Source organism: Lepidochelys kempii, chromosome 15 (assembly GCF_965140285.1).
Source record: "Lepidochelys kempii isolate rLepKem1 chromosome 15, rLepKem1.hap1, whole genome shotgun sequence".
Lineage (NCBI taxonomy): Eukaryota > Metazoa > Chordata > Testudines > Cheloniidae > Lepidochelys > Lepidochelys kempii.
Genome location: NC_136394.1, coordinates 33,181,979 through 33,208,555, shown reverse-complemented (window position 1 = coordinate 33,208,555; position 26,577 = coordinate 33,181,979). Strand labels below are relative to the sequence as shown.

The following is a 26,577-nucleotide window of genomic DNA, read 5'->3' as shown; positions in this document are numbered from 1 at the left end:
AGACAGGACTGGGGAACACTGACACCACAGGAAGACCATGTATAGCAGGGGTAGTTAATTATTTTTATCAAGATCCAAATTTCTTGGTCAAGGTCCAGACTCCAGGAAAGAAAATAATAATAGAAACAATAATAAGTAAATAAAAAGATTTTGGGGTCCATTCAGAAGCATCTGGTGGTCCAGATTTGGCCTGCAGTCTGCCTATTGACTACCCCTGATGTATAGCTTCAATTATCAATACTGTACCTGTAGTGTGGAAGAGTCCTCTGTTTAATCACCAGGGCTGTCCAGCCAGCACTTGGAATCAAAAGTGAACTCACATTTTAAATTTCCCTTAAAACTGAAGCACCAAAGGTCTTAATTTATTACAGCATTTACATTCCCCTTTGATTGTTTTGTTTCCTCACCTTGTAAGGATCTATTACAGAAGCTGTAACTTATGTGCTCTCTGGTGGTTTCCGACTGATGCTACCACTGGTGCAGTTCCACAAGTGATATAATAGCAGGAGCACTGCTGTAGAGATGTCAGCATTTTAACCATTCTTGTCTAGATCTACTCAGAACATGCTTAGATGACATGATGATTAAAACAGCATAGGCACCGGGGTTCTTCTCTACATAGACCTAAAGAGTAAAATCAATGGGAAGTTTTAGGGAAAAAGGCTAACAGACAAAGCCACTGTGTTCTTACTGCTTGCCATGAAGTTATTCTAATAATTTAATCATTTGTTTTTACAATATACAGATAAATTAATTTCTACTCTAGATATCTCCTGTTGCACAGTCATGAACTCATCTCTTGTGTGAAATAAGGTCCTATCTGGTTTAGATTCTCAAAAAAAGGCTAAATATCTCTCTCCCTGTTTGTTCAGTGCACAGCTAGAGCTGGCCAAGAATTTAGTTTAAGCCTTACAAGGCAACATACAAAGTACACTCAAGGCTCCAGTTTTGCTTACTCCTTTCAACTGCCTCACCAACACACAGTGATGTGAAAGGAAATAAGGGCAGCTTTGAGCAGGAGAGTTTGATAAGGTTCTTCTTGCTAGGTTCATGCAAAAGTAGGATATTAAACACATCCTGAACAAAGTGAAAGTAAACAAGGTAAGAGCGACTATCACACTGGTTGAAGGAGGCAAATGCGTTCCCACCCTGAATAATCTCTGCCCTCAGTACAACTGAGAATGTTGTTACCACCTGTCTCCAGGTCCTGCAAGAAACTCTCCAGTGAGCAATGTTTGCTAAAACTTTTCCTATAAACAAGCACCATTTTCCCCATAACTGTAAGCGTTTGGTAAGGAGTCGGGAAAATCCACCAAAGTGGGCATTCAGGTCTTACTTAGGCAACACTTTTTGATGTCAGTGCAGCATCGGGCCCTGACTAAATCCCAATAGCAACAGTGATCTGCATACTCATTTATTGTCCACTAGGGATAGGTAGCTATACACTTTGGGATACAGAATCTATAAGTATTGACAGTAAGGAGTGTGGCCACAAAGGTAGCAGTTGGAATTCAGCATTTGGTAGCAATAATGACAGCAACATTCCACTTTCAAGACTGCAAACTAATGACACTGGGTGGTACATGGATGTCTTTTACACAGCTCTGTTTCCGTAGGTAAGTAAGGACCGAAAAAATCAAGAGGCACACAATGGTTGTGCTGTTTTTAGTTCCTGAATCAGAAACTACAAAATCACTACTTTAATCAAAAGTGGATCGGGTCTTAATGGCAAAGAATGTGATATCAGGAAGGATTCTTCTTGCTCTTCACCTTGTCCTCCAAGTTTTCAAAGTATTTCATTTTGGCTAGAAGTTTCTTGGCTTCTTGAAGATCATCTGAAATAAAGAACTGAAGTTTATATTAGGATGGAGTCTGTTTCATCTTAGAAATTTAATTTAAAACATTTTGTTGTTGTAAAATGGCCATATCAATAACAGAACTAAACGTGAATTTAAAAAACTCAAATACCATGAGTACTACAGTAAAGCTAATGTTGTAACAGTGGAGGCCTCAGTCAAGATCGGGCGCCCCTTGCAATAGGCACTCTATAAAACAAATATAAGAAATGGGCTTGCCCCAAAAGCTTACAATCTAAAAAGACAAGGTGTACAAAGAATGGGGAAAAGACATGCAACAACAGTGCCCTCCAATTACTTCTCTGAGAAGCACCAACAGAAAAAAAACCCAGTGGACCATTAGGCATCAAACTGTAAGACTGGCATCAGAGGCATGCTTGGACTATTTCCATTACAACTATATGACACAGACATAACAGGAGTAAGACCCAGCAGCCTAGCTAGCAACCACTGCTACAACAAAGACTGGCTCCATCCCACCACCACTGCCAGAAGGGCTCTGCCTGTAAAAGGAGCTCTTTCAGACAGCACTGGAGCATGCCATCAGGCTCCGTATTTCTTTTTAAGTGGTGTTAATATTAAATCCTTCAATATAAAGGATCCACTAATATGTTGTAGTTAAAGCAATTTCATCCACAGATGTGAGGCCAGCAGGGCAGATAATCAGGAAACCCTTAGTAAGGTACCTATGTTTGTGGGAGGGAGGCTGGTTATGGGGGATTGTGGAATTAGAAATGTGGGCAGCCTCTAAGAGACCAAGAAAGATTGTAATGTTGAGGGAATCTTAAAATTGAGACAGGGTAGATAAAAGGGTTTGTACCCTGGGGTGAGTGAGGGCCCTGAGATAAGGAGGATCTTAAATTCCTCTTTCCACTGATTCCATAGCAGTGACACTGACAGAGTAGGGATGTAGAGACCACAGGAGTAGATGACTGAGTTCTGGCACAGCTTTTACCAGTTAGATGTTTGGTATATCATGAACCAAGGATGGTCAGTAGGGAGAAAGCGTAGCAGTGCTGATTGCATTCAACCTGAACTATAGGAAGTCTTCGCCAAACTGGATCTGACAGAGTAAGTGTCCATTTAGCATGCAAGCCCCAGATGGGATGAAGGTAGGACTGATTTTAGTGTACCACCGGATCTGCTGCACTGTCAAGTTCCTTTGTAAGGGGACTACATGCGTCAGCCTGGTGGCAATGGAAAAACAGGGAAGGATTCAAATCACGGAGAGCAATCTTCATGTGGATGATGAATCTTCTGAGGTGGTCAGGAGATCCTGAACATCATGAAAGCCATGGGCCTATCAAAGGTAGTTACTGGATCAAATCTCAGAAGTGGCCACTCTTTGGACCTGTTTTTTGGAATGGGACTGCAAGTTATGCAACTGAATCTTAAACTAGCATCATGGACCAACAGTTACTGCCTATGGTTTGAGGTTGGGGCTCATTTCTCCTGTCAGGGTGAGAGACTTCTTTGAATGGTCTGCCTTGACTGATTAATGGAACTAGAAGAGTTCCAGAGTTTCTTGTTCCATTGTTAGGCCACAATTGTGATGGTTAGGGAAGACAATACTTCTAGGTGCCCTCTTTGCTAGTTTCATTCTCACAGTTACCCTGATTTACTGGGAACCTAAAACAAATTAAGCAAGAGGAAGACAGAGTGCCAGTGGTGGAAATCTCATGCAGAGGCTCAACAGCTGTTTCATGAAGGTTTGGGAAGTAAAGAAAGTTATTTTCTTCTACCAGAGCATCTGCAAAATCTTGGACAGCAGGTTTATTCTAGGTTATAGATAGTCTGTTAAATCAGGACAGTCTGAGTTCAGTGGCTGGTCTGACTCCCTCCTGTTGAGGAAATTTGTTGTTTTACAGACCAAATTTGATCAGATTACGGATGGGGTGTCTGATTTCCTGGTGACAGAACAAGGGCCTCATCTTGGCTGGTAGTTTCAGGCAGTAGTTTCAGGCAGTGATTCTGACTGAGGTACTGAAGATGGTGAGAGATTTTTCTTGCAGGCAGTGTTTTGGCTCCACATACTTCCTGGCAGGTGATGTGAGGCAAACCTGCAGCCAAACCAGGGCTACTCACTCAGCTGTCCCTCCCACAGAGCCGCACTGAATCATCACTCAGGCACATGGCAATATTGCAGTGAATTACCTTTCCCACAGAGCCTGCAGTTACTCAGCCATCCCTGAGCAGAGCCTGGGTCAGCTGACCCCCAGGCTCAGGTATTTCTCCATCCCCCTAGAGCTGCAAATCACTCTGTGCAACAGCATTACCCAGTTAGGAACACTGCTACTGCTTCACAGTGTATCAGACTCTCTAGACTCCCAGCCTGTTCCTGACCACTTCTTACACTGTCTCCTGGCCCCCTCCTACCTGATACTGAACCAACTGGCTTTGACCTCTGTCATATACCTGGACTCCAGCTACAGACCTGTTTGACTTATCTATAGACACTGATTCCTGTTCTGACCCTGGCTGTCCCCAGATCTCAGTTCCAGCACTACCCTTGGCCTAGTGCCAACCCTACGTCCAGCTTTGTCGACTGCTCCAACCAGTAGGCCTGACTACCGGGAAGCAAAGCCTGACAGGTGGAGACCAGTGGGGAATAGTGGGTCCTTTGTCTGCCTCTCTGTGAGGGCAGGGCGCATCCTGCTTAGAAGGAAGCATTAGTACACACTGCTCAAAAAGTCATCAATTGACACTGACAATCTAGTTAATTATTGACCTGTATCCCATGTTGGGTAAGATTATGGAGAAGGCTGTGGTGAGACATGGCTCACATGATCTAGAATGCTTTTGATCTCTTCAACACTTTGCCAAGGCCAGGTCTGTACTCGCATTGCAGAGACTACAGTGGTTGATTATCTTCTCCAGGAGATGAACGAACATCAGATGTTCATGCTGCTGGTATTCGATCTGTCAGCTGCCTATGATACCATTAATCATAAGATGTCTCACCAGCAGACCCTAGCAGGAGTGGAGAAGGCTGCTCTTCAGTGGCTTTGTTCTTTTTTCTTGGAAAGATCTCACTGTGTAGTTGGCAATTGCTTCTCTTCCCGAAGTGCTGTTAATTGTGGGGTCCCAAAGGGTACCATTTTGTCACCCTGCCTGCATTCAAGACATATATGGGGCTGTTAGGAGAGTTAGCCAGGAGGCATGGGATGCAGCATTGTCAGTATTCTCTCATTTGACTCAGAGAATGTAGTTCACTGCCACAGCCAGTGTCTAAAATTGGGGTATGGATGAGAGTAAGATGGCCGAGACTTAACCCAGACAATAATGACATGCCAACAGTGAGTTGAAGGAAAAGAGGTGGCGATGACAGTGGAGGTAATTTCAGTCCTTTTCACGGAAGGTGTACAACTGCCATTAGGGTTTCATCTCACATGGAGCTACATCATAAAACTATTCAGAGACAAGCTGGTGCAAAACACAGCAGCCTGCTCACTGAGCAGGTCATCTTGCTAGAAGCTTGATACCAGAACTCTGGGATCTGTACTGGCTTGCCCATCAATTTCTGGAAGTTTTTTATTTTTAAAGGCAGTGAATGATACTTTAATTCTGTAGTTCACTAAATACTTTATACCAAAGCATGCTGTTTTTAGCACTCATTACTCTGACATTATACCAGTAAAAATTCAAGAAGTAACTGAGATCACTACCTCTTTCAAAAGCTTTGCTCACATCCTTGGTCAATTCTTCTCGTTTAACTGTAAAAAACGAAAAATACATAGTCTTATTCAAAGCTGTATATACGCTCACTGAGCACTTTCAATAACATTGTCTTATGACTTCATGCTGGGAAACAGATATGCTGCCAGCACCTTTGCAATAACGTTTTTGCTAACTGTTTTATTCTGTCACTAGCTATTAAACAAACAGTTTAGCACCAAATCAAAGAAGTGAATTTTAGTGTAAATACAGAGACTAATGTCATCACGAACTTTAAGGGCTAGTAGCTTGGTTAAAAGTTCAGCTTACACTCTGAATTTTATTTTACCCTTTCACAATACTGACTATTGCTATTATTTCTTGCAGCCAGAATCATTAACCCTGCAGAATGAAAGTGTGAAAATACTTCACCATTGAACTGATAGTTGGCCACTACCTAGAACACATTAATGGACAAAGTAGGCAGGATGAGAACACACTCTTACAGCACTCTCCCAAATACACGGTTACCATACTTTAAACTTTGTGGGTGAAAGTGTAAGGCTCTTCAAACCAAATACTTTGCTACATTTTCTCCATATTAACATGCTCTACCGTAAAGTGATTTAAAACCTTCTTTGAAACTGGTGACCGTGTTGTTATAGTATATATGTTCTCTTGTCATGGTGACTAGCATTAATATTTAGAGAAAAGTTAACTGAGTGACTCTGGTCCCTCTGAGCAGAGGACTTTTCACAGCTCCCTACTATGTTGCATATCATGCTTGACTATCCTCTCCTTTGTTTAGTAGATGAGACTTAATGTATTCAAACTCTATATCTTCATTTCGTCAGATTGCACTGGTGTCCCCTGTGGACAGCTGAAGTTCAGACTGTTCATCACTATGTAACCTTCCAATTTATTAACTATCCTTCTGAACCATCATCCACCTAGTACTTCTCCACAGTTGACAAGCCCTCAAACTTTCAGTGCTTGCTGGAGTTCAGTGAAAGTTTCTCTGTCACAGAGTGATAGATTGTCAAGCCAGAAAAGACTCCCAAGATTTTCCAGTTTGAGCTCTTGCATCACACAGCACTGCTCCGCACACCATTTTCCTAAATGTCTTCTCTAAGCTCTCCTTACATAGATATTAAGGTCAGAAGGGACCATTATGATCATCTAGTCTGACCTCCTGCACAATGCAGGCCACAGAATCTCACTCACCCACTCCTGCGATAAACCTCTCACCTATGTCTGAGCTTATTGAATCCTCAAATCATGGTTTAAAGACTTCAAGGAGCAGAGAATCCTCCAGCAAATGACCGGTGCCCCATGCTACAGAGGAAGGCAAAAAACCTCCAGGGCCTCTTCCAATCTGCTCTGGAGGAAAATTCCTTCCCGACGCCAAATATGGCGATCAGCTGAACCCTGAGCATATGGGCAAGACTCACCAGCCAGATACCCAGGAAAGAATTCTCTGTAGTAACTCGGATTGCGCCCCATCCAACATCCCATCACAGGCCATTGGGCCTATTTACCATGAATATTTAAAGATCAATTAATTGATCTTTGGGCTTCTGCGTTGCTCCACTATCTCTTTGGAGCCAAGAATTACTTCCCCCATCAATCTTAACACTTTCTCAATCTCCACGCTGAATACTTCCTTCACACTAACCCATTACTCTTTATCCTGACAACTTCAAACACTGAATAATATATTTCTCTTTATAGGCAACATGACCTCAAACATGTTTAAACCATTATTCAAAAGCTACATCCACATTTTCTTTTTGCCAAACTAGTTAGAAGCTTGCTATATAGATTATAACAGGCACTAGATACATTTCCTGTTAGTAAGATTTTGTTAATGATATTGCCCGTATGGAATTTTGCTGTAAAAAGCAAAATTCTGTTAACATTAACAGAAAAAATATTTGCTTTGAAAAGGTAGCCTTTATAACAAGCTGTGGCCACACCTGCATCGGACTAATAAAGCTGAACTAATAAAGTCCTTTTTAGATTGCTTATAAAAAGGAACTCTATTTTTCAGGGGCACCTTGGCAAGCAGTGTAAGTTATCTAGTTTGCAGTTTGGGTGGAGAAAATGCAAGTGGTTTTGCAGCTCAATCTACCAGCACAAACTGGTATCCAGACCCCCATGACAATCGCTAGTACGTTATGTATACATATTCATCTGGGACAGGAGAAGTGAGAGGTCAATTAAAAAAAGAGAAGTGGTAATGATATTTACGTTCTCTGTAGACAAACAGGAAAATTGCTAAATTAAAAAAAAATTATCCACTAGTTAAGAGAAAATTGGCACAATGAAAGGAGAAAAGAGAAATTGGAGATTAGGCACTAGACACTACGTTGGTCAAACCGATATACTGCTCCTCTTCCTTTTTTTTTTTTTAAAAAAGAGGAACCCGAAAGGAGTCCTATTTCATAGATACCAGGGGAGCAGTCACACAATGCTGAAAGTATATAAGCAGAATTCCTAAGGCAGATAAAGTATGAAGTCCACATACATGACAATAGAAACCTTCAGAGGAAATGAAGGTTGAGGAGGAAGGAACACACTTCTAAAAGCAAGCTTGAGTTGATTCTCTGTTTTGCTGGGGTTTAAACTTGTTTGATGCCCTCTTATGTTTATAGCTTTTGCAGGCCTCAGTGGGTTTGCACACCATAGCTGAACATAAAAAGATAAATACTGATCAGGTAAGGGGACAAGTGAACAACTATAGTGGTAAGTGTTAGATTAAGAACACAGAGGTGTGTATATGTGCAGGGGATGCAAAATAGAAGGACAGAATGAGAGAGGATCTAAAGCAATCAGAATAAAAACAAGGACATGGACTAAAGTTTGTCCTATTCAACATAATGATGAAAAACATAGGAAAATGTGGAAAAGCTATTTTCTTAACTTCCTCCTGTCACAGAGCTGGCCCTTTAAGGGGCGTTACGGACCAGCCTACCTGGGATAGCCTACCTGTGATAGAGAGAATAAGCCAACTCAAACCCATCTGGAACCAACTAAATCCCTGGGTGACTGACTGGCCATTTATTAATAAGCTTGATAAAGGGTTCCTAGACACAGTATCTCCCAGGAGAGCTCTCTAGAACAAGGAGCCTGGATGGTGTGCTTCTAGAGACAGAAGCAGCAGGACAGAAGCCCAGGGGCTGCAGGTGGTTGGAAAAAAGTGGCTGCAGATAAGTGCTGCAGAAGATTAAGGTAGAGACTGAATTGGACCCAGAGAACCACAGGGCCAAAGAAGGGCTGTGCACCCTTGGGCCCAGGTGGAGAGATCGCAGGCTGGACTAAGAAATACAGTCCCCAAGGGGAGGGCTGTGCAAACCCTGCACTCAAAAGGAGAGACTTATTTCAAGTATATTTAAATTTAATAAAGTAGAACCTTAACATGGGAATTTTGCATTAGACCCTTTTGAACTGTGTGGTGTTCTTAGGGGGCCCTGGACAGGGAGCACTTACAGTGCCATGCTCAGGCAGCAGGAGGTGTTATGGGGCAGTCCTCCCCACATTACATCACCTTGATTAGAGAGACTAGCCTTTTGTCACATTATAGAAAATATAGCATTGTAACTTATTCCTGTACATTAGACAAGTCTAGACTTCACCTTCAATGAAACTTTCAATCTCTTCTATTTTAGCCTCATTATTAGGTTCTGCCAGTGTCTCATTGATTTCCATGATTTCCTTGAGGAACTCCACATCTATGTCACTGTCTGTCCCTTTTGCCAGTTCCACTCCATTCAGCTCCAGCTGGTGAAGAAGAAAACAATGGGCTCACAATATCTGCTGCTGCCAGGCCTGTATTTCAATCCCAACCACTTTCCAAACTATCAAGTCACTAAGAGTTTATCTACACGTGGAGTTCATCAGGAAAAACTCCCTGTGTAGACATGCTCCAAAATTAGCAGTTGGCTAATGCACAAAGGGGCACTGGGAGTGGTTAGGGGCAAGGCTTAAAGTAAGTATAGAAGGTACATCTTTGCTCAGAGATAAGTAATCTGTTGGATGGGTGACAGACTATTAGTCCATGTCTACACTGCCACTTATGCTGGCAAAGTGTATGTGGCTCAGGGGTATAAAAAAAACCCACCCCTCTGCGTGACATAAGTTTTGCCGACATAATTGGTAGTGTGCACAGCAATAGGTCAGTGGGAGAGCTTCTCCCGCCAATGTAGTTACTGCCGCTTGCTGGGGGTTGTTTAACATGTTGACAGGAGAGCTCTCTTCTGTCAGTTTAGAGCGGCTACACGAGAGATCTTACAATGGCACAGCAGAATTGGTACAGCTATGCTGGTATAAGGTCTCTAGTATAGACATAGCCTTAGTGAGATTACAGTGATAAAAATAATAAAAGAAAAAAGTTATTCCACAGTAAAGATGCTAACTAGGTGGGACAGAGGAACTCTTTGGCCTTCTTCAGTCTCAAATATTCCCGTTTTCTCTTGTGAAAGTATATGAATGGTGGAAAAACAGTAGAGGAGGTACACAGGATTTGGTTCTTTATACTGTAACAAACTACAGTCATCTCTGCATGTTAATGGTGCGATTCTACAGTATATATTAGACACCTTACTAGGTACAATCCACGTCTCAAGGGACTTAGAAGGGTTTGGTAGGCTCTGTTAACCAAGGAAGAGTGTTGTTCAGAAAAGTCCCGCTCTTTCTGTCAACAGAAGATCCAGAAATATCTTTATTACACAGAATTACCATATTTACAATAAAAGCCAAATCATGCCATTTAGTCAGCAGTAAAGAAATAAAATTACTATACAAACAGTACACATCAGTGCAATCTTTAATTGCAATAAAATCTCTACCAAAACATTTAAGGAAGCCAAAAGAATTAAAGTGTTATGGATCTAGATAAGAATGCTGCGTACATTAGAAATACCCAGTGAATACCAGCACTTTACTGGTTCAAAATCTGTTACCTCTGTGATCAAAGTTTAAATTTTTTCGTTATTTTTAAATGCAGGACATCAATTGCTTTTCTTCAGCTAGACTAGCAGTTCTCAACCAGGTGTCTGGGGCCCTCTGGAGGGCTGCGAGCAGGTTGTAGGGGGTCTGCCAAGCAGGGCCAGCATTAGACTCACTGGGGCCCAGGGCAGAAAACAGAGGCATTAGACTCACAGGGGCCCCTGTGATGTGGGGCCATAGGCAATTCCCTGCTTGCTACCCTCTAGCACTGGCCCTGGCTTTTATATGCAAAAAAAGCAGTTGTTGTGGCACAGGAGGGCTGGTGTGTTTTTATAACATGTTGGGGTGGCCTCAGGAAAAAAAAAAAAAAGGTTGAGAACCTCTGAGCTAGACTAACTTGTAATTCGACCTCTTAAATCTCACACTAAGCATGTCTGTGCATAGTCTGTCTTTGCAGAAAATGCTTCCAAACAACCAAACCAAAGTTTTCCAAAAAAGGGATCCAAACTCAAAAACTGTAACTTGGGACTCCGAGGGTATGTCTACGTACTCCATGGCAGTGAGCTTCCCAGCCCTGGTTGATACTTGGATCAGCAGGGCTTGAACTGGTGTTTTAAAAATAGCTCTGGACAATGCTTTGAAGTTGTGGTTCAAGTTCTGAAGCTAGGGAGCGGGGTGGGCTTCAGAGCCTGAACTACACCATCAAAGTGCTGTCTATACAGACATTTTTAGAGTGCTAAACTGAGACAATAAACCCAGGCTGGGAGGCTTGCTGCTGTGGGCTGTGTAAACATACTCCTGGGGCCCAATTTTCAGAGGGAAGTATGTATTCTCACCACAGTTGAAAATCTGGCCCCTGGAATCTCAAGGAGGTCAGACATCCAAAAATGGAGAGAATCAATTAATGGAAGTGTTTTGAAAATTTGAAAACCTTAGGTTCTGGTGGTTGGGTGGACCCAAAAGAAACACCAAGTCAGAGGAACAGGGGAAGACTACATAATGACATTGATTAACCGTAATAAGTACACTTTACATCCTCCAAACATCACTGATATAAGCCTCAAGCGCTGGGAAAGTGAGAGAATGGGTGCAGATAGCCTGGGGGTCTGAAGGGCTTCCTCCTCTTCCCCAAATTTTAGGGATTGTATTAATAAAGGAAATTGAGTTTGGAATAGAAGCTTGTTTATCTCACTTTATTAGAAGTGGACAAACTCAGTTAGGGACCAAAGTACTTTTTAAAGTGACATTCAACAGCAACTTTTAAAAAAAACTCTAATCCCTCCAAATAAAAAAGGTCTCTCTCTACCTCAAGTGAAAATCATTCCATTTCATAGGCAGAGAACTTGCAGTGCAAACTAGGAATGTATATGAAGCTTCTGAGCAAGTCGGGGCAGTGATTAGAGAACCCTGGGCTCCACCTCCCACCCCTGTACTCAGTCCATGCAGATGCACAGATTTGGGAGCTGGTTCCCAAATAAATGCACTTGTTGAGCTGCCAATGAGTTGTCACCATGCCCCTTGCCTGGGTGACTATCACTGGAAAAGGTGACAACTCTCCTACACCAAGGCCTGTGCCTGGAGGCCCAAGAGCAAGTCTTCATCACCCCGAACTCCTAACCTGGGGTCTCTGGCTGAAGTAATCAGGGTGCAGGGAGCGTTGCAAGCTCCGGAATCGCTGCTGCAGCTGCTGCACATTGATGTTGAATGAGCGATCACTGGGGAGAAAGAAGAGGGAAAGCATGAGAGCGACAGCTAACCAACTACTGTCCCCAACCCCCGAACTCCCTCAAGCCCTAACCTCCCGCACCCCCAGCTGCAGCCTCCAAGGCCCTCTGCTGGCTCTCAGCCCCGCTCCGGCCTCTCAGCCCTTCCCCCACCCTCACACTCAAGCCCTAACCTCCAAGGCCCTCCCCTGGTTCTCAGCCCCACTCCAACCTCCCAGCCCTTCCCCCACCCTCCTCTCAAGCCCTGACCTCCAAGGCCCTCCCCTGGTTCTCAGCCCCACTCCAACCTCCCAGCCCTTCCCCCACCCTCCCCTCAAGCCCTGACCTCCAAGGCCCTCCCCTGGTTCTCAGCCCCGCTCCGGCCTCCCAGCCCTTCCCCCACCCTCACACTCCCCTCAAGCCCTAACCTCCGAGCCCCCGCCCCGGTTCTCAGCCCCGCTCCGGCCTCCCAGCCCTTCCCCCACCCTCACACTCCCCTCAAGCCCTGACCTCCAAAGCCCTCCCCTGGTTCTCAGCCCCACTCCAACCTCCCAGCCCTTCCCCCACCCTCACACTCCCCTCAAGCCCTGACCTCCAAGACCCTCCCCTGGTTCTCAGCCCCGCTCCAACCTCCCAGCCCTTCCCCCACCCTCACACTCCCCTCAAGCCCTGACCTCCGAGCCCCCCCCCCGGGTTCTCAGCCCCGCTCCGGCCTCCCAGCTCTTCCCCCACCCTCACACTCCCCTCAAGCCCTGACCTCCGAGCCCCCCCCCCGGTTCTCAGCCCCGCTCCGGCCTCCCAGCTCTTCCCCCACCCTCACACTCCCCTCAAGCCCTGACCTCCGAGCCCCCCCCCCGGTTCTCAGCCCCGCTCCGGCCTCCCAGCCCTTCCCCCACCCTCACACTCCCCTCAAGCCCTGACCTCCGAGCCCCCCCCTGGTTCTCAGCCCCGCTCCGGCCTCCCAGCCCTTCCCCCACCCTCACACTCCCCTCAAGCCCTGACCTCCGAGCCCCCCCCCCCCGGTTCTCAGCCCCGCTCCGGCCTCCCAGCTCTTCCCCCACCCTCACACTCCCCTCAAGCCCTGACCTCCGAGCGCCCCCCCCGGTTCTCAGCCCCGCTCCGGCCTCCCAGCCCTTCCCCCACCCTCACACTCCCCTCAAGCCCTGACCTCCGAGCCCCCCCCTGGTTCTCAGCCCCGCTCCGGCCTCCCAGCCCTTCCCCCACCCTCACACTCCCCTCAAGCCCTGACCTCCGAGCCCCCCCCCCGGTTCTCAGCCCCGCTCCGGCCTCCCACCCCCTCACCAGTCCATCAGGCGGAAGAGGTCAGGCTGGGACTCCGGCGGCTGCAGGGCCTGGCAGGCCGGACAGAAGCGAGGGAGCCCCCCGGGAGCGGGGAGAGCGATACCACAACTCCAGCAGCGTGGGGCGGGGAGCGAGCCGGCTTCCGCACTACGCGGCCGAGAAGAGGCGGCTGGAGCCCGAGAGCCCCACAGCGCCCTGCAGAGCTGACCCCTCCACACAACCCACATCGGGCCGGAACTACAACTCCCAGCAGCCCCCGCGAGACCCACTAAAGCCGGATTGGCTGAGTTTATAAGAAGACTCGCGCGGGGCGCATGCGCAGTGAGCGGCGCGCTCGGGCTCGGAGTTGGGTCAGCGTTCATTCAGTCCTCGCGCGCGGGTGAGTCCGGGTCTCAGGTTCGCGTGGGGCTCAGCCCCCCTGCGCGAGCCCGCCCCGCGGAGTCTGCGCGCGCCGGTAGGCCCGGCCCCGGCCTGCGCCCGCCGCGCCGCACGCCCGAGCGTCGGGGCCGGGCCGGGCCGTCTGAGCGGGGGACCCCCCGGCGCCGCCTCCGCCGCGCGGCTGACTGGCGCCGGCTGCGCCGGTTTCTGTTCCGTGGCGGCCGCAGGCCCGGCCCTCGGAGCGCTCCCTGCCAAGGCCGCGCTCCAGCGGGTCCCGCGCAGCAAGGCGCGAGGAGACGGGGGGGGGGGGCGCGAGGAGACGGGGGGGGTCTCTGTCACCCCCCCGCAGTGACGTACCTCTCTGCCAGCGGCTGCAGGGGCCTGAGACAAGCTGCCCGCGCTGTGGGGGCGGGGCACGTTACCTCTCCCGCCCGAAAGTCATTTCTCTGCGGGGAAGCCGGGGAGTCTGCCTGTGACGGGGAGTCTGCGCCCAGCAGGGCTTTCGGCAGGTGACCTGAACTGCCCTCTCCTGGCACCCGCAGCCTTGCGTTTCTCTGCCAGAGGTGGGGCCTTTGCACTAGTGTCCTTGTTGTGTTTCCATTTAGGTAATAACCTCTTGTCTCCCCATAACAGAGGTGGGCAAACTACGGCCTGCAGGCCACATCCAGCCCATGGGACCGTCCTGCCCGGCCCCCAAGCTCCTGGCCGGGGAGGCTAGCCTCTGGGCCCCCCCGCCCCCCCCCGCCTGCAGCCACACCGCTGCGTGGGCAGCACTCAGGGCGGCAGGGCTGCCCACTCATGCAGGGCAGCGAGGCAGCGTGTCTGGCTTCGGCCAGGCGGTGTGGCAGCATGGTAAGGGGGTTGGGGCCGGGGGTTTGGATAAGTGGCAGAGGGGCCCTGGAGGACAGTCTGGGGACACGGAACAGGGGCAGTTGGATAGGGCAGTAGTTCTGGGGGGGGGCAGTCAGGGCAGCGGGAGGGGTTAGATAGGGGGTGAGGTCCCGGGAGAGGGTTGGGGTGGGGGTCCTGGGAGGGGGCAGTCAGGGGATAAGGAGTGGGAGGGGGGTTGGATGGGTCGGGGGTTTTGAGGGGTCAGGCATGGGGGGGAAGTGGGAGAGGGTGGATAGGGGTGGGGCCAGGCTGTTTCGGGAGGCACAGCCTTCCCTACCCAGCCTTCCATACAGTTTTCATAAATTCATAGATATTAAGGTCAGAAGGGACCATTATGATCATCTAGTGTGACCTGCACAACGCAGGCCACAGAATCTCACACACCCACTCCTGTGAAAAACCTCTCACCTATGTCTGAGCTATTGAAGTCCTCAAATCATGGTTTAAAGACTTCAAGGAGCAGAGAATCCTCCAGCAAATGACCCGTGCCCCATGCTGCAGAGGAAGGCAAAAAACCTTCAGGGCCTCTTCCAATCCGCCCTGGAGGAAAATTCCTTCCCGACCCCAAATATCGCTATTAGCTGAACCCTGAGCATATGGGCAAGATTCACCAGCCAGATACCCAGGAAAGAATTCTCTGTAGTAACTGAGATCGCACCCCATCCAACATCCCCGATGTATTGCACCCCGATGTGGCCCTCGGGCCAAAATGTTTGCCCACCCCTGCCCCATAACTATCTGTTTTAGTGGTTTCTACAGCACCTATTACAACAGTCCCCAAAATGCTCTCTGTCTCTGTTGGGTTAAATGTATACAGCATCTTTTACTTTCCATCCTATGCTCTAGTCTAGTGTTTACAGTACATTGTGAAAATGCTCAGCTGCATCTTTGATGAGGGCTAAGCAATTGCTGCTGGAATGATCAGTAATGTGGAGAAGTGCTTTGGGATCTCTTTAGCTGAAATGTACTATGGAAATACATGATCATTATCATCTTCATTAACTACTTTGCAGGTTATTTTGTGCTCTGATGCCTATTTCTTGCACATGTGTAGCAGCTGATTTTATAAGCTTCATGTCATTGTGTACCTGTGTAGAGTATCTGCAATCAAGGTTGAGACTTTAGGTTTGTATCCAAAGCTAAGGCAAAAACAAAACAAACAACCTCTCTTGGGCTGTCCAGCATTTTATCAGAGTAGTAAGTAGTATAAAATGAAGTTTGTTTTTTTTAAAATAAACTGTCACCACAGACTGTCCCCTTTTTCAAGAATGGTACCAATAATGGGAAGGGATGGCATCAGAAGTTTTCTATAATATTGAATGTTTGCTCAGGATTTTCTACTTGTAGCATTCTTTTTGCCAAGTTGAATCATTTTCTAATTGTCTCTTTCTGTTTGGAGAGCTATTGTTGTTACTGTAGGACTGGATAATTGCTGTGTGTTACACAAATGCATATGAAATCCGTGCCCTGAAGGGCTTATCCAAAAGTCAGGGATTGTGGTTTAACTACTGCTGTACAACCAGCAGAGGGAGTGTTACACGCTTTTTTGTTTTGTTTGGTAAATTCTTGTTCAATTGAAGTGGATTGCAAAAAAAAAAAATAGAGCAAACTAAACATTATCCACAACTCTGCTGAGTTCTTTAGGCCAGAAATTTCACCTTGAAAACTACTACAATGTCTGTTTTAATTGTATTTAAATATTTGTCAGCTGAATTAGTTTTGATGATGAGAAATCCTATACAATATAAAGTAATCTCTGTTTTAAACTTTGGTTCTGAAGCCAAGATGTCTCGGGAGACTGGAAATGAATCCCAGCAATCTCAAGGTGCCCAGCAGTCTCAGAGTGGTACAAGTTCTTCCTCCAGTGGATCACAGAGTGCCAGTCAGTCTTCTTCCAGTTCTGGGACCCTCAGTTCTTTAGACACAGTTCCTACTCAGGAACTTCCTTCAATTCCTGAGGATCAGGAACCTGAAGAAATTGTTCCTCAGCCATGGGGTCGTCTCTTTGCACTTGGAAAGGGTTTCTGCAATTATGGTATGTATATACCATAGTGGGTTCTCTCAAGCCAATGTGTGTAATAGGACAAAAATCCTGAGGAAATTTAATAAAATGGAATATTTCGCTTTTGAATTAATGGTAAAGTATAATTGATGGTGTGATTGCAGCTTTTGTTTGGATTTTTGTAGGGAGTGTATATTTGGTAAGTAATGTTGCTGCCATAGGGAACAAAGATATACAGCATCTATCAATCTGGAGGAAGAATTCTTTCAAGAATTCTCCTTTACTGCCTCCCTATTTGCCTGGCTAAGATTTTGTACTATTGAATGTTAGTATAGCCATATATTTAACTCTTTTAACTTGTCTCATTACTGAACCCAGGGTGGGAAAAAGAATAATGACATTTCTAAGAATAATTTGATGCCTAGGTGCATGCCATTTATCTGCTAGAACTAAAAAAAGATGTTTTAATCTGTGTGACTCAGTAGCAGTTTGTATGCTTTTCCTGGTCTTAGGCAGAGCAAGTCAAGTGCAGATCAACATACTTAGCTAGCAGACATACTGTGAGAGCAGTGCTTTTACCATGATCTCATGCCAGTCTGCTGTATTGATGTGGAGCAGATAGTCCTTAAAGCCACAGCAGGCTTCACTTGCTTGTTAGCGATCTGCCATTAGGTTTTCCTTCGTTAATAATGCACAATTATCTTATTTTTAAAATAGATAAATAGGAGAATAAATTTATAACAGTTCTGTCACAGTTCTATCAGGCAGTGTCTGCATTTTTCTTGTGGTAACTGTGATTCCTCTTAAAAAGGGATATGAAAAATTACCATGTCTATTAGCTCAGAGTCGATACAAAAATATTTTCTCTTATATCAGAATCTAGCTAGGAGTTGCCTAATGAATTTGAAATTCTACCTCCCTTCTAGCTGCTGGAAGGGAAAAGGTGCATTCTGCTTCTAGTCTCCTTCCCAAAATCTCCTAGCTGTTGTTAAGGAGAAGGGTTTCCACTATTTTACACATTGTTCAGCTTCCTGGATGCTGTAGGGGGCAGGGGAATGGGTCTCTTACTGTCACTCTTCCCCAGCCTTCGATTTTTGAAACTTCTCTAGTGGATTGATCATTCCATTACAATACTAAATTTGAGTACCTCTACTATTGCTCAAAGTTCTCCCAAGCACCAGCAATGTAAAATTAATCTTATTCTAGACAATTTCACAGCTGTCCATCAGTGCAACTGACCAGAGCTGTGTTTATCTTACATTGCTGTTGCCTGACAAAGTTGTGAGCAACCGCAGAAGCCTTGGAGCTATCTGCAGAAATGGGGACATCATATAAAACTAGATTCATGTTTGAAAAACTATTATTACAGTTATAAGGGCTAGAAACTTAAAGGGACACCCTCAACGTAAAATGTAGTAAATCTTTTTTAAAAAAAAACTAAATAGTTTCAAGCATTACAACTGACCCTGAGCCTCCCTGACCATTTGTTTTTTCTATTTTTAAAAAAAAACCTTTGCATCTTCCCTGTAGGTTGTGTGAAAGACTCACCGAAATTACTAAACTTTAAGCCCTGATCCTGCAAACAATTATGCACATGAGTGATCCCAATGTAGTTACTTACATAAGTAAAACTAAGTATGTTTGTAAGGATTGAAGCATTAGTTGGGACTGTCTCATCCCTAGATTTTTGAGAACCTTTTAACTGCTACATCTAGACATTTTTTCTTGTTGCTGCAGTTTTGTTTATTACTAATCATTGCTCTAGATAGTAGTGTTTTGGTTCTTAAATTAGCTTTTCACCATTTAAAAATTAACTGTGATTACACATAGTTTATTTTAAAGGGGTCTGGTTCTTTATGCGTATGCATGTGAATTCTGGTGTTGCTCAACCAGAATTTGTAGTTTTTGGAGTGAGACAGTTTTTATTTTGCTTCACATTTTCATTCTTATACATGAAATGTTAATGTGAGTCATGTTAAAAGGGACAGAAGTGGGGGCGGGAAACAACTGTCTTTTATCTTTATTTAGAAATAAAGAAGTAGCATAGGGTTCAGGCAGTGTCTGATGAATCTTGCTTTGTCTCCTGTTCCAAGTGCTATAATTTGGTACCATTTTGCAGTGGTAGGTCTAATTTACTGGAATTTTGTGTTCTCTCTCTCTCTCTCTCTTCCTCCCTCCCTCCTTGTCCCCCCAATCCCAGACTGCGTGAATGACGAGTGTTGGTTTGGCAGAGACAGAAGCTGTGATTATAGCTTTGCTAAGCTAGGGTTGACCGAGACAGGCTTATACCAAAACTACAGCAAGAAGCACTTCCGAATCTTCAGGGTAGGTGCTAAAAAGGCCGTTTACCCCTTTCCCCCTGTCCTGTAAAGAAGGAAACTGGATTAACTGAAAAATTCTAAATCAAAGCTTCACTGCTTTTCAGACAAGGTGGATTGATTTAAATCAGCAACCTGGAAGCCTTGATTTAAATAATAAATTAGGATCTTACTTTGCATATACAGTTTTTAGTTATTTTCTTAAAGACAAGTTGGTTCTCATTGGTTGGTAACCATTAAAACATACTGATTAGCAATTAAATATAGCTTTTACACTAAATGTAGTACCAGGAGGAGGTACTATATTTATCCACATTTATTTAGACAGTTATATAGTGTAACATACATTTATTTGTGTTCTTAATTTTTACATTTTTTTATTCTGTTAGAAATGGTGAATGGCACATTTCTTATTAGTAGGTGATTTTAATTTTTATTTGTGATTCGTGTCAAGCTCTATTTGGATGGAAACTGGAATTCAGTTAAAAATGAGCAAAACCAGCATAACTAATTTACAGGTCTTAAACTGTAACTGTAACTGGAGAATAGTAATTGAGTGGGGTGTATCCAGTGGGGTCCCACATGGATCAGTTATTGGTCCTACGCTGTGTAATAACCTAGAAGCAAACATAAAATAGTCACTGGTAAAGTTTGCAGATGAGACAAAAGTTGGGAGAGGTAGTGAAGCAGACAGACAGGTCACTGATTCAGAGTGACCGAGATCTCTTGGTAAACTGGGAGCAAGAAAACATCTAGAAACAAAGAATGTAGGCCATACTTACAGTGTGTGGGCCTTTATCCTGAGAATCAGTGACTCTGAAAAAGATTTGAGCGATGTGATGGATAATTAGCTGTATGTGAGCTCCCAATATGAATACTGCGGCCAAAAGAACTAACGGTGTCCTAGGATGCATAAACAGGGGTATCTTGAGTAGGAGTAGAGAGGTTATTTTACCTCTGTATTTGGCATTGGTGTTACTGCTGCTGAAATACTGTGTCCAGTTCGGGTGCCCACAATTCAAGAAGGATGCTGATAAATTGCAGAGGGTTCAAGGAAGAGCCATGAGACGGATGAAAAGAGTGCAATCTCTTAAGCTTAACAAAGAGAAGATTAAGGGATGACTTGAAAAATATGTAAGTACCTGATGGGTTCTTCAATCTAGCAGAGAAAGGTGTAACATGATCCAGTGGCTGGAAGCTAAAGCGACTCAAATTCAGACTAGAAATAAGGTGTAAATTTTTAACAGTGAGAATAATTAATGATTGGAACAATTTACCCAGGATTGGGGCTGATTCTTCATCACTGAGAATTTTATATCAAGATTGGATGATTTCCTGAAAGATACATTATTTTAGAGAAGCTCTATGCTCTGTGTTGTACAAGAGGTCAGACTAGATGATTATAATGGTCCCTTCTTGCCACAGAATCTATGAATGTTTTTTATTGGTTAAATAAAACTACCTTAAATGTGCTCGATACACAAGAAGATGTAAAAGGTGTCAAAACATGTTTGGCATTTAGAAACAACCGATTTATTAAATAAAAGAAGTATATATAGTTAATGAATCTGTGATGGTTTCTGGTCACTATGTATTTCAAGATTTTAGAACGATTAGATTTCATCCCCTCACTTAGTTTTTATACATAGATTGGAAGAGGAAAACAAGCTTTCCTGCTTTTTCAACTCCCAGTCACTTTCTTATCTTTGAATGAACTAGTCATTGATCTGAATAAGTTGAAAAAACTGAAATGAAGAAAATATCCTCTCTGCACATGTAGAAGAGGCTACTGCTGTCAAAAGCTGTTTAGCACTTCAGAAAATTCTGGTTTCAGATGCTTAGCCAGTGACTTTTAGCAGTTCAGAGATTTGACTTTCTATAAAACTTTGGGAGTAAACATGTACTGCTTAATATTTTTTCATTTAATTTACATGATTTTAATAGATTATAGTAAATGTAGGCCTTAACGTCGGTTGTCATAATTTAAAATTTAGTTTTAAATAGGTTTATTTTTTAAAAAGAATGTAGTTAATTTAAATAAAAATTGGTTGTTTTTTTTCTTTTTTTAAAAATCACTGATTTTTATCCACCCTGTTTTCAAAGACTTGAGTCATAGAGTTTAAGGCTAGAAGGGACCACTAGGTTATTTAGTCCGACCACCTGTACATCAGAGACCACTGGTAGCACTCAGCATCCACATATTGAATTCAACAACCAAAATTAGACCAAACTGTTACAGCCTCCAGGAGACTAAACTGTTATGTGCCAAATGCAGAGACTAGGGATGCCACAGGTCTCAAACACAGGACCGTGGGGCTGCTGAAAGCATGATCTTTTTCCTCTACATCACTGAGCTGCAAGGGGAGATGAGGGAACTGCTGCTAAAACCCCACCACTAAAAGTTACACCCACTGAGTGCACAGGGACAGATGACTAACAGAACATTGCTGATTGGATACCACTCGCTATAAAGTTTGCTCTTCCTGTCCCATCTCTTGTCTGAGCAACATGCCTACTGACTAGTTTCCAGGCCTGTTGCTACACAGATCTCTGAGACCAAGTCTCTGCTTCCTTACCTGGTTTCTACTCCTTATTCCTGCTACCATGCCTCATCCCTGCTACTACCGTGTCTCCTCCCTGCTCCTGTTACCAGATCTGGTTCTTGATTCCTACTTCCTCACTCAGACCCCGGTTGCTGACTCCAGCTTTGACCCTTGGCATAACGTTTGGCTCTGACTCTGGCTTGACCCTTGATGTGACCATAGTTTACTCCTGGCTCCAACCACTAGGTCAGAGAGCCCACATTAAGGGCCCTGACAAAGAGGGACTGTAGTGCAACAGTAATGAGGCTGTTGCAACAGCAATGATTAAATGAGCTATATAACCACCATTCACACATACTGCAGAGGAAGGCAAAATATCCTCAGGGTCACTCCCAGTCTGACCTGGGGGAAAATTCCTTCCCTGGCCCCACATGTGGCAATAAGTTAGACCCTGAGCATGTGAGCAGGAACCAGCCAGCTAAGCAACTGAGAGAGAGAGAGAATGCTTGGTTCCACTTCAGAGCCTGGCCTACCCCGCTAAGTGTCCCATCTCCAGCCATATCCATCTCAGAGGCTTCAGAGGAAGGAAATTAATAAAAAAACAACAACAAACCCTCCCAGGATATCATCCCAGTAGCTCTTCTCTGGACCTTTCCTAGTTGAATCTTTCTTGAACATGGGTGACCAAATGAGGTCTTACCAATGTCTTGTACAGTGGTACTAATACTTCTCTCTCTCTACTGGAAATACCTCACCTAATAAATTGTAGGATCACATTTACCTTATTCACAGCTGGTAGCAGTTCATAGTTATCCTGTGATCGACCCACACACCCAGATTTCTCTCCTCTCTCACTTCCAATTTAGGAGCTCCCAGTTTATTGCAGAAATTCTCATTATTAGACTCTAAGTGCATGACCTTGCACTTTGTAGTATTTGAATTTTATTCCATTCCTGTCACTCCAGTCTTCAAGGTCAGTCAGATCTTCCTGTATAATAATCTGATCCTCATCTGTATTGACAATGCCTCCCAATTTTGTATTATCATCATATTTAATTAGCACACTCTTACTTTTTGTGCCAAGGTGTTTATTAAAGATATTGAATAACATTGGTCCCAAGATCAGTCTTTTAGGGACTTCGCTATTAACCTCTTTCCAGTCCAATAATTTACCTTTCAGAACAACCCAATGTCTTCTCCCCTTTAGCCACTTCCTTATCCATCGTATAATGCTTATACTGATCCCCATCTTCCCTAATTTAAGTATTAATTGCCCATGTGGTACTGTGTCAAATGCTTTAGTGAAGTCCATGTATGTTAAATCTACTGCATTTACCTTATCTAAAAATTCAGTTATTTTCTCAAAGGAGGAAATTAGTTAATCTGGCATGATCTACCTTTATTTAATCCATTTTGCGTTACATCCCCATTACATTTACTTCTACGAATTTAATGATCCTTTCCTTCACAATTTGCTCTAAAATCTTGCAAACCACAGGTCAGACTAACTGGTCTGTAACTGGCCGAATCACACTTTTTTTTTTTTGGCCTTTTCTCAAATATAGCCTGACATTAGCTATTCTCCAGTCATATGGTACTACCCCCTGAATAGATAGATTTTTTAAAAATCCTTACTACTGGATGTGACATCTCATATGCCAGGTCTTTCAATATTCTGGGATGTAAATTATCCAGTCCCTCTGATTTGAGCACAAGTTTTTCTTCCACATCAGATGTGGTAATTTCCATTTCTAGTCACTCATTTCTATCAGCCATACTGCCTTCATGCCCATTCTATATTCTTATTGGTTTCAGAGTAACAGCCGTGTTAGTCTGTATTCACAAAAAGAAAAGGAGTACTTGTGGCACCTTAGAGACTAACCAATTTGTTTGAGCATGAGCTTTCGTGAGCTACGAAAAGCTCATGCTCACGAAAGCTCATGCTCAAATAAATTGGTTAGCCTCTAAGGTGCCACAAGTACTCCTTTTCTTTTTATATTATCATTGTTATGGAGAGCTGAGGTAAAATATTCATTTAGTTTTTTGGTCATACCTAAATGATCTTTTAATCTCCTTCCCATCCACACTGCATAGCAGCCCAACTTCATTCATCCTTAATGTCTTTTTAGTTATATAACTAAAAAACCTCTTTATTATTTATTTTAATTTCCTTGGCAAGAGCTAATTCAGCCTGACTTTTAGCAATTCTCATTTTATTCCATTTTCTGACCTCCATGATGTAGCTTTCTTTACTAATCAACTCCATTCTTCATTCTCTATATGCTCTCTGCTTATTCCTAATAACCTTTTTAGGTAGATATTCATCCAGCTGGGTCTGAGTCTTTCCCTACAAGTATTTTCCCCTTTCTTGGGAAATTTCAAATAGTTTTTGTCTAGTTGATTTGAAGAAATTCCAAGCCGCCTCCTGCATTTTTAAGTCTTTGAGCTCTTTGGTCCAGCTGACTTCTTAAACTAGTTCCCTTAATTTCCCAAACTTTGCCCTTTTGAAATCAAAAACCATAGTTGATGATCTGGTTTTGATTATCCTTCTATTTAATTTAAACTGAATCAGCTTGTGATCACACGATCCAAGGTTATTTCCTACGATCAGCTCTTCTATGATGTCATAGAATCATAGAATATCAGGGTTGGAAGGGACCCCTGAAGGTCATCTAGTCCAACCCCCTGCTCGAAGCAGGACCAATTCCCAGTTAAATCATCCCAGCCAGGGCTTTGTCAAGCCTGACCTTAAAAACCTCTAATGAAGGAGATTCTACCACCTCCCTAGGTAATGCATTCCAGTGTTTCACCACCCTCTTAGTGAAAAAGTTTTTCCTAATATCCAATCTAAACCTCCCCCACTGCAACTTGAGACCATTACTCCTCGTTCTGTCATCTGCTACCATTGAGAACAGTCTAGAGCCATCCTCTTTGGAACCCCCTTTCAGGTAGTTGAAAGCAGCTATCAAATCCCCCCTCATTCTTCTCTTCTGCAGGCTAAACAATCCCAGCTCCCTCAGCCTCTCCTCATAAGTCATGTGTTCTAGACCCCTAATCATTTTTGTTGCCCTTCGCTGGACTCTCTCCAATTTATCCACATCCTTCTTGTAGTGTGGGGCCCAAAACTGGACGCAGTACTCCAGATGAGGCCTCACCAATGTCGAATAGAGGGGAACAATCACGTCCCTCGATTTGCTCGCTATGCCCCTACTTATACATCCCAAAATGCCATTGGCCTTCTTGGCAACAAGGGCACACTGTTGACTCATATCCAGCTTCTCGTCCACTGTCACCCCTAGGTCCTTTTCCACAGAACTGCTGCCTAGCCATTCGGTCCCTAGTCTGTAGCTGTGCATTGGATTCTTCCATCCTAAGTGCAGGACCCTGCACTTATCCTTATTGAACCTCATCAGATTTCTTTTGGCCCAATCCTCCAATTTGTCTAGGTCCCTCTGTATCCTATCCCTGCCCTCCAGCGTATCTACCACTCCTCCTAGTTTAGTATCATCCGCAAATTTGCTGAGAGTGCAATCCACACCATCCTCCAGATCATTTATGAAGATATTGAACAAAACCGGCCCCAGGACTGACCCTTGGGGCACTCCACTTGATACCGGCTGCCAACTAGACATGGAGCCATTGATCACTACCCGTTGAGCCCGACAATCTAGCCAGCTTTCTACCCACCTTATAGTGCATTCATCCAGCCCATACTTCCATACTTCCTTATGTCCTTACTACTTACTAAAATCTAGTCTTAAATTGTTGGTTCCATGACAATTTGGTGAAGAAAACTGGCATCTGTCACACCCAGGAATAATTGGGCCCCAACAGTATTAATAGCATTTATTCTCTATCTGTATCCGGGAGGTTAGTCTCCCATTATGCCACAATTCCCAACAGTATTTATCTCTCTCATAATATTAAAGAGATAATTATCTGTGTCTGAGTCTGACCTGGGGATCTCTTGTTTTGATTTTAAGGGCTAAAAGAGTTAAAGATGTTTAGCTTTTTTATTGTGGAACATTAACATTAAAACAGTGACTCTTAGTTGTTTTTGTTTTTTAACAGAGGCCTTGGTGTTACTTGGTTTCTTGGCAAACACTTAAAAGTATTAATTTTAAAACTGAAAGTTTATTGATTTAAACACAGAAAAAACTAAGAAATTAAAATGTGCATTTATATTGAAACTGAAATTGAATGATTATGCAAAACAAACTTAATTTTTTTACAAAATATTATTTTTTATATTTGTTTAACCCTTTTCCATCAAAAAAGGGTAATTTTACTTTCAGTTATGTTGTGTGAAGAGTATTTACTTCTCCTGTTTCTAAGAAATAGACACAAGGTGGTGGGGAGAGAGATGATAGAAAAGGTGGGGGAAATTCATTTTTGTTGATGTTTTTGGAACACTTATGAATGAATGCTTTGTTTGGCAGGTTGACCATGACACCTGTTTCTTGGATCCTAGTTCACATTCTGGTCATGAACATCATCTGATTGGGTTTTTCTCCTTAGGGTAGGATTGTGGTCATTTCAACTGCCTGTGCTGATGCAGTGCAGCTGATTTCAGGATTTGATGAAAAGCCAAGAGAATGAGAGATAGGAAAGGAGGAAGGAAAGGGGACAAAGTAACACAAAAGGAAAGGAGGTGGAACAGAATCTTGCATGCCTCTGCGGTTCTGGCAATTAGGTATCCACACAGATAGGCTGAGGGCTGGATGTCATGATGATATCATGATTTTTAGGACTTTCAAGTGAAAAACAAAAGTTCCTTGAGCAAGGCCTAATGGCCTTCCTCTCATGCTGAGTCTTTCTGTCTGGTCTGCTCCTTCTGTCTTGGGGTCAGAGAAGATGAGATGAGTGGGAATGCAAGGTGGGACAGGAGAGTGATTTCTCCCCTCCCCCAAAGTCTCTTTTAAGAACTCCCAAAGGGGGAAAAGTGGGCTTCATAGTTCATCTCCCTTATTATTTTGTTCACCG

General features: G+C 44.1%; 2 protein-coding genes across 15 annotated transcripts in view; one reads left to right on the top strand and one right to left on the bottom strand.

The window, feature by feature from the left end:
- Positions 1–1,654: 1,654 nt before the first annotated feature.
- HSCB (HscB mitochondrial iron-sulfur cluster cochaperone) lies at positions 1,655–13,899 on the bottom strand. Of its 3 annotated transcripts, none has more exons than XR_012155047.2 (7): positions 13,463–13,885; positions 12,076–12,172; positions 10,114–10,203; positions 9,146–9,290; positions 5,522–5,569; positions 4,818–4,967; positions 1,655–1,835 (listed from the first exon to the last, which is right to left on the bottom strand). XR_012155047.2 is itself a non-coding variant. In XM_073312709.2 (6 exons), the coding sequence occupies exons 1-6, from the start codon at positions 13,822–13,824 to the stop codon at positions 1,744–1,746; spliced, it is 834 nt and encodes a 277-aa protein (XP_073168810.2). In that variant the 5' UTR covers positions 13,825–13,867; the 3' UTR covers positions 1,655–1,743. The 3 variants fall into 3 exon arrangements, 1 of the variants encoding a protein (XP_073168810.2); XR_012155046.2 differs by lacking the exon at positions 4,818–4,967 and adding an exon at positions 8,038–8,198 and having other exon boundaries at positions 1,800–1,835; positions 13,463–13,899; XM_073312709.2 differs by lacking the exon at positions 4,818–4,967 and having other exon boundaries at positions 13,463–13,867.
- Positions 13,752–26,577, top strand: part of CHEK2 (checkpoint kinase 2) — a 59,618-nt gene continuing 46,792 nt past the window's right edge. For 7 of the 12 annotated variants that reach the window (XR_012155044.2, XR_012155043.2, XR_012155045.2 and 4 more), the window contains exons 1-3: positions 13,873–14,403; positions 16,512–16,766; positions 18,934–19,058. Coding sequence is in view for 7 of the 12 variants with exons in the window: in XM_073312687.2 (XP_073168788.1) it covers positions 16,517–16,766; positions 18,934–19,058 (375 nt within the window). In the remaining 5 variants the exon portion in view is untranslated. Of the gene's footprint in view, positions 13,842–13,872; positions 14,404–15,765; positions 15,857–16,511; positions 16,767–18,933; positions 19,059–26,577 lie in introns of those variants that run through there. The other 5 variants (XM_073312688.1, XM_073312689.1, XM_073312695.2 and 2 more) reach the window with 5 other exon arrangements.

Excerpts from the sequence above, each read along its gene's own strand:
- HSCB (XM_073312709.2), bottom strand. The coding sequence starts at position 13,824 with ATGAACGCTGACCCAACTCCGAGCCCGAGCGCGCCGCTCACTGCGCAT. Across the intron at positions 10,204-12,075 it reads ACTTCAGCCAGAGACCCCAG|AAAGAGCGGGACTTTTCTGA; the intron begins GTTAGGAGTTCG and ends TTCTGTTGACAG. Across the intron at positions 9,291-10,113 it reads TGAGACGTGGATTGTACCTA|CTGGAGCTGAATGGAGTGGA; the intron begins GTAAGGTGTCTA and ends CTTCTTCACCAG.